Source organism: Bidens hawaiensis, unplaced genomic scaffold, assembly GCF_021521415.1.
Source record: "Bidens hawaiensis isolate Kalapana, Puna unplaced genomic scaffold, B.hawaiensis_p1.1 tig00002306_1, whole genome shotgun sequence".
Lineage (NCBI taxonomy): Eukaryota > Viridiplantae > Streptophyta > Magnoliopsida > Asterales > Asteraceae > Bidens > Bidens hawaiensis.
This window is the reverse complement of record NW_027491123.1, coordinates 2466404-2482498: the sequence shown is the minus strand read 5'-3', so window position 1 is coordinate 2482498 and position 16095 is coordinate 2466404. Positions and strand designations below refer to the sequence as shown.

At 35.7% G+C, this 16095-nt stretch overlaps 1 protein-coding gene across 1 annotated transcript; it reads left to right on the top strand.

The window, feature by feature from the left end:
- Window positions 1-286: 286 nt before the first annotated feature.
- Window positions 287-10102, top strand: LOC143616530 (puromycin-sensitive aminopeptidase-like). The gene is made up of 30 exons (XM_077089337.1): window positions 287-412; window positions 929-1006; window positions 1117-1158; window positions 1240-1380; window positions 1466-1541; window positions 1777-1853; window positions 2123-2236; window positions 2302-2376; window positions 2473-2580; window positions 3311-3523; window positions 4452-4513; window positions 4612-4639; window positions 4756-4842; window positions 4933-4958; window positions 5041-5104; window positions 5202-5282; window positions 5362-5433; window positions 5531-5599; window positions 5682-5791; window positions 5879-5959; window positions 6049-6232; window positions 6322-6470; window positions 6757-6895; window positions 6958-7104; window positions 7940-8021; window positions 8106-8281; window positions 8360-8470; window positions 9393-9509; window positions 9667-9738; window positions 9962-10102. Exons 1-30 carry the CDS (start codon window positions 332-334, stop codon window positions 10040-10042), a joined length of 2943 nt encoding a protein of 980 aa, XP_076945452.1. The 5' UTR covers window positions 287-331; the 3' UTR covers window positions 10043-10102.
- The last annotated feature ends 5993 nt before the right edge of the window (window positions 10103-16095 follow it).

Here is a 16095-nt window from a genome sequence, read left to right as displayed (position 1 = left end):
ATCTTAAACCTTTGTTTCATCTTTTATTAGGTTGGTTTTTTCAAGGCTATCAGATTCCCACCTCATCACTCACAAAGGTAATTTCTTTTTTATTTTCTCAGTTTACTAATTGAATTGATTTTTGTTGGCTGGCTATAATTTCAAATTAACCAACCCTATCTATCTTTCTTGTACACAAGAAACACTCAAATCTTTAAATTTAAATTAAATTAAGGGTTTTAACAGAGGTTGGTTTGTTGATCTGGGTATCTATCTTTTTTAGTCAAAATTATTATACCCTTCATTATTTATGCGAATTCATCAGAATCTTGATTATTAGCTTAGCTGATTGATGATGGCTCGATTGATTATTCCATGCAAAGGTTCCAGTTTTCCAAGGACTTGTCTCTTGGGTTTCATTTCCTCTCATCATGTAATCTTTATCTTTATATTTCTCTCTGTTTGTTTTCAGTTATTGTGAAGATTAATTAAGGCTGCCTTACATTTGACTTAAAAAAAGTTATTTTTTTTAAATTAATTAATTAATTAAAGGATGGTATTCTTGCAAATAATGTAATTGAAATGCTTGCTTAAAAAGTTGCTTTCTTGATTTCAAGGACTCAAATGAAACATGGTCTTTTTCGGGACATTTTACTGTTTTTAAGGATTAAGCATGATTATATGGTTTTATTCGTTTCGGGGTTAGGTTACTTGGATGTGTGTTTCAAAGTGTTGATTGTGATTTGAAGGATCAAAATCTCATGATTACAATCTTAAAGTTAGGGATACTTTAAATTTGATTGTTTTGATAATAAATTAATCAGAATCATTAGCAGTTCCATAGAATGTGTAGTAAAGCATCAAATTGCTAATCTTATTGACATTTTGTACTTGTACGATTAAAACATATTACATGAGACAATTACATTTATGAACAAACACATTGCAGCTTCAAGGTGCTTCCCGTGTTTCATCAGTGACTTGTGCCAATACCGTCTCTAAATACAAACGCTATCACACTTCGCAGGTTTCATATAAATATATTTCATTTTTATATTGATGTTAATTCTTAACGATATCATGATTTGTATTTTGGAACTAATTTGAACTTTTTTGCGGCGTATTATTGTTTTGTAGTTAATACATAAAAGTTTCCGATTTCCATTCCATTCTTTACAGGTTAGTGTTTATGCTTCAGAAAAAAAAAATGATTTGTATTATAGTTTTTATTATAATAACTGAAACATGTTTGTTTCTTAGAGACCAAATTTAACAAGTAGGACACTCATTCGATCTATGGCAACCGAGCCTGCTCCAAAGTCAGTTGAAGAATCGAAAATGGATGCCCCTAAAGAAATCTTTTTGAAAGATTACAAGTTACCTGACTACTACTTTGATACGGTTTGTATTTGGTTTTGTTAAAACATATATTACTTGTTTTAGATTTGTATTTATGATGTGTATTAATGAGCTATTTGTTAATTAGGTGGACTTGTCATTTTTGTTGGGCGAAGAAAAAACAATAGTGTCTGCAAAAATCAGTGTTGTTCCGAGAGCTGATGGTATGATTTTCTATTTTGGTCATTTTAGTAACATCCTATTAATAAAAACAACTGATTCTTTTATTTTTGCAACTTTAGACAATAAAAAGCACACTATCTTCTACATTTTGTTTTATTAAATCTAATTTTGTAATTTGGATTATTCTAAGTTACTAACTTTCAAAACACGCATCCAAACACTCTGATTTATGCCATGTCATGTTTTTTTTCTTGAATTTGTTTATTGTTGGGACAGGTGCCCCCTCTCCGTTGGTCTTGGATGGGGTTGATCTCAAGCTGATTTCGATCAAAGTTAATGGCAGTGAACTCAAGGTATGTAATATGGACCCCACCCACCCAACCCACAAGTAGGGCTGTTCAAAAAGCTCACTTGGAATTGACTGGTTAGTAAACGAGCCAAGCTCAAGCCAAGGTTAGCTTGGCTTGTTGGCTCGTTTAAATTAAAGCCCGATTATTCATACATATATATGGCCGAGCACACCCTGACTCAGCTTATTTACAGGCCTACCCACAATGTCTATCCTGATTCCTGAATTTAGATAAAATTAATGGCTAAAGTTGCACATTTTGTTTTTGGTCAGGAGGGAGATTTTCACTTGGACGCACGACATCTTATTCTCACTTCACCTCCAAGTGGGAACTTTATCTTGGAAACCGTCACAGAGATTTTACCACAAAAGAACACATCATTAGAGGTAAAACAGTTATTATATACACTTTCCTTTTGGATTTATGTGATAAAGTTTTGTTTTTTATGCAGGGTCTTTACAAGTCTTCTGGTAACTTCTGCACACAATGTGAAGCCGAAGGCTTCCGAAAGATAACATTCTATCAGGTTCCTTACTGATTTGATTGTTGATTTGTATTCCACTATTTCTTCGCTCTCTATCTCTCTCTCTCTTTCTAAAGTTTTATATGTTAATTGTTTCAGGATCGTCCCAATATTATGGCAAAGTATACTTGTCGTATTGAGGCCGACAAGTCACTGTACCCTGTGCTGTTGTCCAATGGAAACCTTATTGAGCAAGGAGACATAGAGGTGAAAATATTTCGTGTATATTTAATATTAAGCTTTAATCGCAATTTGAACTTTGATTGTTTTTGTTTTAATGCCTTGACCTTGAAATTTGTTAGGGGCGTGCATGGGTCAGTTCGGGTCAGTTTGGACTCAAACCGAACCCAAAACCAAAACTTCGGTTTTTGAGTTTTTGAAAACCGTTTGGTTTTACAGTTTGAGCAGAAAATAATTGGCAAACAAGAAAATTTGAATTTGTGGCTAAATATTTTTGTTACATAATATTTATTTGTTTATTGTATATTTGGACTAAAATATTTGGGTAACAATATTATCAAATTCTTGTAAATTAGTTAAAGCTGAAAAGTTAAAGATGAGAATCCATAAATTCGGTTTGGTACAGTTTTTTTTTTCTTTTTGGTTTTAACTGATGCAAAACCGAACTCGATTACTCGAAGCGAAAGCTTGGTTCTTGCTAAAACATACAACCAAACCGTCATTATATGTTTGGGGTCAGTTATTTTACTTCGTTTTTTTCAGTTGTGGATCAAATATTTTTGTTTGGTGCACATCCCTAGATGTTATATTTATTTTGAAGATCAGTCTTAGGGTTGTTTGGATATCCAATATTCAAGATTTAGAAATAGTTTTTAAATTAAACATTTACCTAAAATTATAGTTATGCTGTAATAAATCATTGCCCGCATATCAAACTTTAATTTTATTTTTCTCATATATTTGAAAACTACTTCAGGGTGGGAAGCATTTTGCTCTTTGGGAGGACCCGTTCAAGAAACCGTGCTATCTGTTCGCGTTAGTTGCGGGCCAGTTAGAGAGCCGGGACGATACTTTCACAACACGCTCAGGTAGGAAAGTTGACCTGAAAATATGGACCCCAGCGGAGGATCTTCCAAAAACTGAGCATGCCATGTATTCTCTCAAAGCATCCATGAAATGGGATGAAGATGTAAGTTCTTTGCGTGCTCTTTTATTACCTTTTTTTATTGTAAAGGTGGAGAAAATGGGCGGGTTTGTGTAACGGATCGAAACACATTGTTTGCGTCTGAGATAAAACGGCTGAAAGAATTCGCACACACTTTTTTATAGGCCTGTAAACAAACCGGTCGTTCAGTGAACCGTTTGGCGGCAAGTTTATTTAATAAACGAACAAACATGAACAACATTTTTTGTTCAATTAGTTAAATGAATGAACGTGTACAAATGTCTCTTTGGTTAAGTTATGTTTGTGAACATTCAATTATGTTCGTTAGTTTAGCTTATTTAAGCTTAGTTTATGTTTATTTAAGCATGTTCATGTATATATATTTAAATCTTTTTGGCCCATAACAATTTTTTCTAATTTTATGCAAATAAAGTATCACTCATTACAGATTTACAATTTAGTCTACTTTTACTAATTTTTAGGCTCAGCATATTGATATTCACGTTTACCAATAAGTGGTCGTCAGTTATGTTTGTTCATCTATGTTTAGTTATGTCCGCTCGTTTACGTCCATGGCGTTCGTTTATACTGTTAATGAATGAACATAAACGAGCACGAACATTCATTTCTCAACAAACAAGCACGAACAAGAAAACTCTGTTTAATTGTTCGTGTTTCGGTTAAATTTAAATGAACGAACATGAACATGCCCCCTTCGTGTTTGTTCGGTTGTCCTACTTTATTTTTTTTGTTTAACTTTTTTATAAACAAATAACATGCTATATAAGTATATATAAACACAGAAAATTTATTATTATTTCAATGATCTACTTTTCTAAAATAAAGCAATATAGGAAGTTTGACTCCGTTTGACTGTTAAGATAAAATAAACTTAAATTAACATTTTTTACTTGGTTGAGTATTAACTCACCACTTTTGTTTCTTTTTGTAGGTTTTTGGTCGTGAATACGATCTTGACATCTTTAATATTGTTTCTGTTCCAGACTTCAACATGTAAGTGTTAACTTGTTAAGCAGTCTTTATTTATTTATTTTAAATATATTTTACCGCATTAACCAATTTTACCTTTTCTACAAACTTGTGATAACCAGGGGAGCCATGGAAAACAAGAGCTTGAATGTACGCACTTGATCGTTATTATTATTATTATTATTATTATTATTGTTATTATTATTATTATATCTTTTCTGTATAATAATATGTTATCTGCTCATCTTTTTTCGGTTGCTAAATAGATCTTCAACTCCAGACTTGTTTTGGCATCACCAGAAACCGCTACCGATGCAGATTATGCTGCAATTTTGGGTGTTATTGGTCATGAGGTATGTTGTTTGTGTATTTAATTTATTTAAGTTTATATACCGTTTAAATCATATTTATGACGTATATATATTATCTTCTCAATTTTGCAGTATTTTCATAATTGGACTGGCAACAGGTTCCCTTATATCCAATTATCAATCGTATTCAGTTTTATATCATATATTTTTATTCTAAACGTTATACTCAAATATTTGTAGAGTAACATGTCGTGACTGGTTCCAATTGAGTTTAAAGGAAGGTCTTACCGTTTTCCGTGATCAAGTAAGCGCATGCCAACTTTTTTTAAATACGTTTCTTTATTTTTATTTAAAGTATTTTTTTAGATTTTAGTGGTTATGGCTTATAACACTGTTTGCAGGAATTTTCGTCTGATTTGGGAAGCCGTACAGTCAAGCGGATTGGTGATGTGTCAAAGCTTCGTATATATCAATTTTCACAGGTTATTTTAACTAGTAACATATATCATTTTCTTATAGTTGGATATTTATTCGTTTTTTACTATGTAACGAATTTTCTAGGATGCGGGTCCAATGGCTCACCCTGTTAGGCCTCACTCTTACATCAAGATGGACAACTTCTACACCGTAACGGTATGATTTTGAATTTATTTGTTCTTTGTGTGATTATTGTTACTCTATTTTGGCAATAAAAAGATGACTAATTTGTTTTTTCTATTTTATAATTCAGGTGTACGAGAAGGGAGCGGAAGTTGTGCGCATGTACAAAACATTATTGGGAAGTCAAGGGTTTCGAAAGGTTAAACCGATGCCAAAACGGTTTTAAATATATGATGTTTATGTTGATTTTTTTACTAATATTAACACGTTTATGATTTTAGGGTACGGATTTGTACTTTGAAAGGCATGACGGGCAGGCAGTAACGTGTGAAGATTTCTTTGCTGCTATGCGAGATGCTAATGATGCAGATTTTGCTAATTTCTTATTATGGTATTTTGATTATTTGACCAAGTCTCTTTTTAAATTTCTATTGTTTGGATAAAAAGATTCAGATTATTTATCAATAAATAATTTAAGGTATTCACAAGCCGGGACTCCGATCGTGAAGGTTACATCTTCTTACAATGCCGAAGCTCATACCTTTTCTTTAAAGTTTAGGTAAAGTTTTTCTTTTCCTTTTGATATTTCTGAGATGTTGACCTTTTGATATTATGTAAAATAACTTGTCAATGTTGACCTTTTTCCAGTCAAACGGTTCCACCTACGCCAGGTCAGCCAATAAAGGAACCAATGTTTATTCCCGTGGCTACTGGTCTTCTCGACTCAAACGGTAAAGATATGCCATTAGCATCAATTTATCATGACGGGAAATTAGAGCCTGTCACATTTGACGGTCAGCCCGTTTACACCACCGTTCTCAGAGTTACAAAGGTGAAGTTTTGTATTCAAAAATTTTAAAACGTATTATTTTCACTTTTAATCTCAGAATGTCAAAACCTACCCGTGCTTTAATATTTTAGGGTGAAGAAGAATTTGTGTTCACCAATGTGCCTGAGAGGCCTGTTCCGTCTCTGTTACGGGGTTACAGTGCGCCTATTCGTTTACACTCAGATCTCATCGACGATGATTTGTTTTTCCTTCTTGCTCATGATTCAGATGGATTTAACCGGTAACTTCAAATAAAAACATATGCTTATTAATAAAACACGCCCATATCATAGAAAATGCACGTTTATTAAAGAAAACACACGCTAAAAGAAGAAAACACGTATTTGTTAAAGAAAGCGCGTACAACACACACACATTTATTAAACAAAACACACTTTTTAAACAAAACACGCATTTATGAAGCAAATTACACATTAATAAGCAAAACACGCGTTTATTCACACGTTTACAATCAAAACGCGTGTTTATTAAAAAACAGAATTATAAAAGACAATATTTTATTGCAGTTGGGAAGCAGGACAAATATTGGCAAGGAAATTGATGCTTAGTCAAGTTGTTAATTTCCAAAACAATCACGCGTTGGTTCTTGATCCACAGTTTGTGCATGGTATAAAATGCATTATTTTGGATTCAAGTCTCGACAAGGTATTTTGTTCGCTTTTTTATTGAATATAGTGTAGACTGTCGAACTAAATTAATTTTTTTAGGAATTTATTGCAAAAGCAATAACTCTTCCCGGTGAAGGTGAGATCATGGATATGATGGAAGTAGCCGACCCTGATGCGGTCCATGCGGTTAGAAAGTTTATCAGAAAACAGTTAGCTTCAGAATTGAAGCAAGAGCTTGTAAATCTGGTATTGAATTTAACTATTAAACTGTTATTTTTATCTAAGTTAATAGACTTTTTCAGTTTGTTTTCACAAAAAGATGTCATTTTTTCCCTTGAATAATAAACCTTGGCAAATACTCGAAGCATTATCCGGTCACTATAACTTCAAAATAGGGGTGTAAGGGAGCCGAGGTGAGCCAGATCTCGACTAGGCTTGAGCTCGGCTTGTTTAAATTACGAGAGCTTGAGCTCGGCTCACACTCTACTTGTTTATTATTTATTAACTAACTAGGCTAGAAATCCGTGTATTGAACCACTATTTTGAATAAAGAAAATATTAAATGGTTGGCAATAATGATTTAGAGATTAAAATAGAGAAGCGGAAAACAAACTTATTTATTAAGTGAATCAAAGGAAGCAGGAAAAGTAAATGAGGGCTCATGAAATTTTGACCACATTTACTTATATTATACATAGAATTATAGATTTGTATATATTTATATTATCTTTTTACATATTTTATATATAATTTTCATATATAAGACAATATATATTATTTAGGTTTTTAGTCATAATTTTATATGTAATAATAATAAAAATAATTATAATATAAATTTATATTAAATAAATGATACATAAATAATAGCCTCATTTAGGTGCATGAGCCAGCTCGGGATCGTTTATTAAACTAGCTTATTTTTAGGCTTGAGCTTGTTTAAGTTCGTCTTGATTTGAGCTTTTAACGAGTGGCTTGGCTCGTTTACACCCTTACTTCAAAACATTTATATTGCAAATGATTGTCTGATTATATGATTTAACAATATCACAAAAATCACTTTCATAATTGAAATGCTTGACAGGTGAAAGAAAATAGGAGCACGGAAAAGTATGTGTTTGATCATGCAAACATGGCGAGACGGGCTTTAAAGAACACCGCCCTCGGTATATTTTGACTTCTTATTTGACCTTTTTGTTTTAGGCACTAAAAATCTTTATGTGTTTGACCATTTACTTTTTGAAAAAAAGGTTATCTTGCATCCCTTGAAGATGAAGAAATTACCGAGCTTGTATTGCACGAATACAAAACCGCCACCAATATGACGGATCAGTTTTCGGCTCTGGCAGCTATTGCCCAGAAGCCCGGTAAAGCCCGCGATGAGGTGTTGGCTGATTTTTATAACCGATGGCAACATGACTATTTGGTAGCCTCTTTACACCTCAAATCAAATATCATTTGTTTTTATATAAAAAATTTAATATGATTTATTTTGTGTTTTTAGGTGGTTAATAAGTGGTTTGCACTTCAATCCTCATCGGATATTCCTGGGAATGTCGAGAATGTTTACAAACTTTTGAGCCATCCGGCATTTGACCTTAAAAATCCCAACAAGGTTTGAATCATCGTATGTTAATTTAATTTCTGTTACCTTTTGTTAAAGGTGGCGATTTCTACAAAACGGGTTGGACATTGTTGCTAATGAGACTGTTGGGTCAGTTTAACTTGCGTAGAAATGAAACATAAACAAACACCACCGATGTGTCAATACGAGCCGTGTGACATGGAGAAAATGGTCATACGGATAAGCCTGTAAACGAACCGAACAAACACGAACGCAAGATTGTTCATGCTCTTTCATTTAACTTTAACCGAACATGGACACGAACACAGACAGTTAATCTAACAATCTTTTTTTTTTCGTTCTTGTTCGTTCATTAAGAAAATGAATATGCTCGTATTCTTTCATGTTTGTTTGTTAAAAAGCTAAACAAATACGTAAACGACCACAAACCAGTGACCTAAACAAACACAAACACACAAATGAACATAAATGAAGACAAATGGACAAGTCTAATACATTAAGAACGCAAAGGAACGTAAATAAACGACAATATATGAATAAGCATAATCGTTAACAAATGACCAAAAGAAACATGTGTCCATGATCGTTTGTTTTGATTAAATGAACAAAATGTGTTCATGTTCGTTCATTTATTAAATAAACTAATATAAACGAACTTCCAACCGAATGGTTAACCGTTCGGTTCATTTATAGGCCCCGGTATGGGCCATATGACAGATACGGCCCGCGTTATTCTTTGGACTGAAAGAATCAACTAATGTGATTTCTGAAAAAGTAATACAATCCGTATGACCATTTTTTCGCCTTATCATACGGGCCATGTGGATCATGTGGTTCGTATGATGCGACATGCACAGTTGCACACTGATGACTGGTGTACACAGACCCCAAATGAAGCGGGTCAAACCAGCCCCGCGAGTCAAAACTGATTTCTACAAATCAATTTGAACAGGTGTACTCGTTGATTGGAGGATTTTGTGCTTCGCCCGTTAATTTTCATGCCAAAGATGGGTCGGGCTACAAGTTCTTGGGAGAAATTGTGGTGCAACTTGACAAACTGAACCCGCAGGTACAAATGACTTTTTTTACCCTTGCTTAGTTTCTCTTTTCTTGGGTCATCTCAAAATCATATTTTCAGGACACCTTTGTAGTCTTTAATAGATTTATCTGATGCAAAATTTTTGGGTCATGCTGAATTTACCATTTTGCTGTTGTCTTGGTTGCAGGTGGCGTCGCGCATGGTTTCAGCCTTTTCTCGGTGGAAGCGATATGATGAAACCCGCCAAAATCTTGCTAAGGTAACGAACGTGCCTTGATCTTTAAGTTTGGAAAACGGGCGGTTTTAGGCTGATTCGTTAAACACCTTTTTTGTCCATTTTTTCCATTAAAAAAACATTTACCGAATTAATTATGTTACAAAAACTATACTTTTACAGTAATACCGTGAATCTTTAAATATACTTAAGAGATTGGGGACTTTCAGTAGGTTTGACCCATTTGACTGGTTGTTACTGGAAACAGGCACAGCTGGAGATGATTGTGTCGGCTAACGGGCTTTCGGAGAATGTATACGAGATTGCCTCCAAGAGTTTGGCTGTTTAGAAATATCTTGTTTTTCTTCTTTTTTATAAAGAATCAAACTTGAATAAAATTTACCTATTTTTCTCTAAAAGTCAACGAAAATTAGATTTGTTAAGACTTTTTAGTTTTCTATTTAGTAATAATCGTTGCAGTGTGTGTGTGTGTTGGGGGGGGGGGGGGGGTAAACCGTTTATTTACACCCATTTCACTCGGAAGCATGAAGTCACGACCACCACCATTGCCTTCGGTCACCATCCCCTTTCACGCAGATAACTTTCGTGAACCATTAAAAAATCGAATGAAAAGTAGAAAAACGTTGAACTATGCATGATGGGCTACGCTGACTAAAAACATCAACAAAACGGTAAGTACAACAAAATATTCTTTAAAGACTTAAAACAAAAATATCTTAATTTCATTTCAAACATCCCATGCATCAAATATCATATTAGCCATGGCTTTATCTTTGACACTTTTAGATCTTAACACGTGCAACCCTCATCATAGACTAGAGAACACAAAGTCATGAACAATTAATTATACATTTCACAAATGCATGTGGTACTTGTTTGAGTGATCCTCTTTTATAATGGAGCACTGTGGGTGACTTTTTGTATTGGCTGCGCAACTAGCGCTACAATATCAGTGCCACTTATTTAGCAGTTAATCCGGCATTTCATCAGCATAAGAATGCCTTGAAATTAATTGCCTTTTTTCCGTGTCACTTAGTGTTTTGTCATGTGCCTGCTATCGTTCAGCTATCGATAGTTTGGCCAAAAGGTTGTCATCTACTCGTTTTGATACACTTAGGTGTAAGCTTCACGTGACGGCACCCACATATTAGTTTTTAACGTGAGTAATAAGGGCGGGGTGTTCAGAGTTAGGTTTTGAGGGTTTAGCATCAAATCGTGAGCCAAAAAGTTAATCCAACTAATAATTTATTCAAATGGATTTTAACTTTTGACCTGATATATGAAGATCCTCATTCCTCAAGAGACCTAGATCACCTGCAAGGTGACAGTGAGTCAATGACCACAACCTACATTGATAAGAGAAAAATTAGGTATTTACATCATTTAAACGATAACAGTTGGATGCCTATAGCTTAATGATTAATTAATATAACATTAGAAGAAATAATCTTTAATAACTTGTCAAATTCTGCTTATAACCATGAATCAAAGGTTCAGAATTTGTGGTTTGCTTTGATTTTTCTCGCCCCAACAATTTTTCCGTGGATGCGAAGACCTTGGCCGCGGACATGATTCCGTTCCAAGTTTGAGGCATGCCATCTCTGCCCGTCAAACATCGAACCATTTCTGGGCTTTTCGCATTCACCCTGAACGCCTCTCTCAGCATGTCCTCACTGATTCCGCCAATATTTAAGCTTTCATTGTTGAACCTAGTGATGAAGCTTTCCAACGATTCGTTGTGCCGGCGAACAACGCTCAAAATTTCTGAGGGGTCGCGGGTGTGCTTGCGTTGCTGGCTGAAATGTTGTGAAAACTTGGCCACAAGGTCATCTCAACTTTTGATCTGACCGTCAGGGAGTTTTTCGAGCCACTCTCGGGCTGCTCCAGTTAGTGTCAATTCGAACATATGACACCAATACGGAAGTGTCCCGCCGCTCACTCCTCCGACTGAGATGAAGTTTTGCAGATGATCGCTTGGGTCTGTCATTCCGTTGTACTTTCCCAAATTGCTCGGAATTTTAACGTTCGTCGGGAAGGGAGCGGTAGCTATACGCGGAATAAACTTCGATTTTTCCGCGAAGGCCGCGGGACGGTAAGGTTTGGTAAAGTCCTCTCAGCATCACTGTGGTACACAGTATGCTTCGGCAGTGCCCGTGGGCGACTGGTATCCTCCCTACCACACCCCCGGCTATCTTCACTTGCGTAACCTTCATCGTAGGTAACATCTCTCTACCCTCAGGAAGCATAGCTATGATCTTGCAAAGTCCTACGGGAATGAGTTCTCTAAGTGTAGTGACTCCTGCCTTAGCTTCTCGAGGGTGGAGGGCCAAACGACTGAGAGACGTCTTCCAGTTCTATATCTTGAGTACGACGGACCACCGGTGGTGGTGACGGAGATGGCGAATCATAAACCAGAGTTCTGGCTTGTAACTGGCTGGTCTTTTCGTACTCTTCTCTCAGTCTCTGCTGCTCTTGCTTATACCATTCATCAGGAGTGAGACCTATTTTCTCAGATCTAGGTTTGTGACGAACCCTTGTTTCGTCACCATCAAGTCTGGGGAAATCTCCAGTTTACTGGAGTACGAATGGTCCGGCGGAGCTCCAAGTCTTCATGCCTCGGGAACTCTTCGGCCCTGTCTTCCAGGACCGGAATGAGAGTGTTCCGGCGAGGTGCAGTAACGTCGAATCTCGGAAACTCTCCGGCCCTGTCTTCCAGGACCGGAGTGCGGTTGTTCCGGCGAGATTCTACTAGCGATTGTCCTTCTAATACCAAATCATCGTGAATTTCAGAACGTCGAACTTTCGCTGGTGCAGTTGCAGGTAATTGCTGGCTCTAACTCATGGTTCCAGATCACGAAAACCTTCAACAAATTGATCTAGCAGCCGTACTTCTAGCAAAATAAACGGATGGCGCCAATGAACAAACACAAGTCCGAACTCGAGTTTACCCCAGGTGTGAGTCTATTGAGTAACAATGACGTCAGATCCAATCTTCAACCTGCAAAACAGACCACCGTGAGTCTCGTTACGGGAAGGACAAGATGGGGGGTCTTCTTGTAACCACCCTCCGGCGTGAGAATAAGTACAGTCCTGATCAGAATAATCAAAGGGAGTACAAGTGTATTGTGTAAGGCTTGAGAGTGTGTTAGTGAATGAATACATGTAAGTGTTGTACATAGTATTTATAGCCGAAGGTGGGGGAAGGTGATAGGTGGAGTTGTCACTATCGTAATATTCCTTTCTCAACTGAATGGATACGTGTCGAGCCACTATTGGATATGACAGCCTGGATCCGTACGATATGGGACGTCCATTACGTGTCCAGGTGTCCTCTTTCCATTGGTCAATGTCACTATCAGGTGGTTATGGAGGAATCTTCTAGAAATAGTTTGTTACAACTGCTCTTCCATATCATGTGGGGGATCACGCGTGCGGTGAGTCCCATGGGCTGCTTGCAGGTTCCTTCCGCGGGTGCTCATTGGTAATCCGCGGACTATGATGTTACCCGCTAAGCATGTTTTCGGAATCATGGATCCCTTAGTTAATCTTGTGTTAATTGCGTGTTTGTCCATATGTTCCTTTCGCAGATGTTCGCAGATGTCTATTAATGATCTGCGGGTTGAGTGAGGATCCGCAAAATGGATTGTGGACCCGCGGATAGCTTTTACTACCCTACCTCTATATGAAGCTAGTACAAATATTATCCAAAGGAAACTTCCAAAACAAATCAAATTCTTATACACTCCAAGCAACGCATTCACAAACATATACACATACAATTCTAACTTTGAACACATGATTCACTAATAACAAATCAATTGATTAATGAAACACAAGCCTAACAAAGAAGTAGAAAACATGATTCACTAATAACAAATCTAATTGATTAATGAAACACAAGCCTAACAAAGAAGTAGAAAGAAAGAAGATGGCGATGGGTGTCGACATGAATAGAGAAGGTGAATTTGTATAAGATCATCAGACAGTGATGGATTCAGGAATTTTTTTTAGGTGGTGCACTACTTTTATATGTTTCAATTTCATAGAATCGGGTGTAAAAAACTCCGGGTCGGATCGAGGTTCGGGTCGGTTCGATGGTTCGGGCAAATTAAAACTAGAATTTAACATATAACTTAACAATTAACATCAAGAACAATTAAATATTTAACAAATGAATCTAAACTTACATTTATAGTGGGAGAATTCTAGGAATAGTAGCAAGGGTGAGTACGAGGAAGGAAGAGAGACAGCCACTGTATAGGTATGTGTTTTATAAAACCCTAAATTGATATAATGCTTACTTAAAAAAATTACAAAATATTTGGTTGCTTCATGGAATTAAACCTGTGACCTTCTGTTTACAAAACAAGCAACTTACCAGCTAGTCCAAGTCTTGTAGTGCAAATAGAGTGGTTCATTTCTAATTTATAAGGTGGTTTCTATAATATTTTCTATATGTCGATACACTATTATTTAGAAACTCGGGTGGTTTCGGGGAACCACCCATTTTCACTCTAAATTTGCCTCTGCCATCAGAAATGCAAAATATGTAAATGCATGCTACATCGACTAATATGCCATTCTCTTTCCTTCATTAGTTATGAGTGGTTGCGAGTGAATGATTTGTTTGTCTCAATTTATTTTTTAATATATGTTGAAATTGATTGTAAGTAAATGAGAGAGAAACTATAATGATAGAGTTTTAAAAAATATTATTAAAAGAAGGTTGAAAGGAGCCGTTGAATTATTTTTGGTTTAGAATCCTCCCACGCCACTTGGGATCGTCACACACCATTTTTTTTCTATACGGCTCGTATAGGGCTATACGGTCGTATAGCACCTGGCTCTTGTCAGTTTGTGTCGGAGCTTGTCGGTCATTGTTTGTAGTGTCTTGTATAGCCCTATACGGGTCGTATAAGGCTATACGGGCGTATAGACAATTTTTTGGACACAATTTTAAATATTAATACGTTAATATCTTACATTTTAATGTATTAAGTACATAACATACTTGGCTAAATATGATATTTTAGAATAGAATAAATTGTATATTAACATTTATATAACATACTCGGCTAAATAATTTGTAGTTGTACCCCGAGAATATTCGTTTTAGGATTATATTATTTTACATTTTATAATAGTCTATACACAATAATCACTCAATGATTAAGCAAACAAGAAAACATTTGGCCAAAACATACTGATAAACATCTTGTCCACATACATAAAAATAAAAGTGCACCCCAAACATCTGGCTTAGGATCCTCCCACACCACTTGGGATCCTCACACACTATTTTTTTTTCCTATACGATCGTATAGCATAAGTTTTATGGTGTGTCAACTAGCAATACGAGTCATTTAACACATATACGGCTCGTATAAGTCTATACGTTGTATAGGTTGAAAAAAGCTGTTATTTTTATCCTCTTGTCAGTCATGAGTAGCCTATACGACCGTATAGCCCTATACAAGCCGTATAGGCATATGGGAGTAATGTATGAAGATCACATCCCTTATTTTTAACCCCCAACCCTAAAGATTATAATATACCTGTACATGGATTTTTTTTTCTATTAAGGAATCATTGTATCCATTTTTATGTTTATAAATATTTAACCCCTAAGATTTTGATATATATGCTTTTGCTATTAGACATTTCATTTTCTATTTTTTTTCAGTCATTTAATTAAAAAATTAATGAAATACAAATATTATTTTTTATTCTTGTATTTAAATTAATTGTTTAATGTTAAAAAAATGTGTGAGGTGGAGTGTTTAACCCATTTTCTTTGGATGACGTGAAGTGAAAGGCAGAAAAACGCGTGATTTGTTGTAATTGTAAAACTAAAAGTAGTTAATGTACGTCTCATGAACTTATCTTATTTGGTCTATTAAAACATTTCTCTATTAATATTAATTATGTGTCCCATGACTACAAACATCAAAAAATTAATTTCTTTTTTTAATTGGATCGTCCGATTGGCTTTGAGTAGTTAACTAAAGTATGAAGTTAGTCAAGTTACTAGTACCTGATACTTGGGTTAACTACATATTAATAATAACTAACTAACCGTCCAATGCAATAACTGATATTTTTATTCTAACACTGCAATATATCGCACACTGCAAACACTACAAGTATAGAAGGAAACTTTTTATTTTTGTTTGAAAACATAGTTCATTAAATAATCTGTGGGATCCATTTTATCAATGTTTTTAAAACCAGACCGGTGCGGCCGGTCCGACCGGTCGGACCGGGATTCGGTCACTCGACCGGTCCGGTTCAACACAGTTCAGTCGCTACTTAAAAAACCGGCCGGCCCGAACCGGTTCACCGGTCCAACCGCATCGGTTCAACTGGTTGGACCGGTTCAGC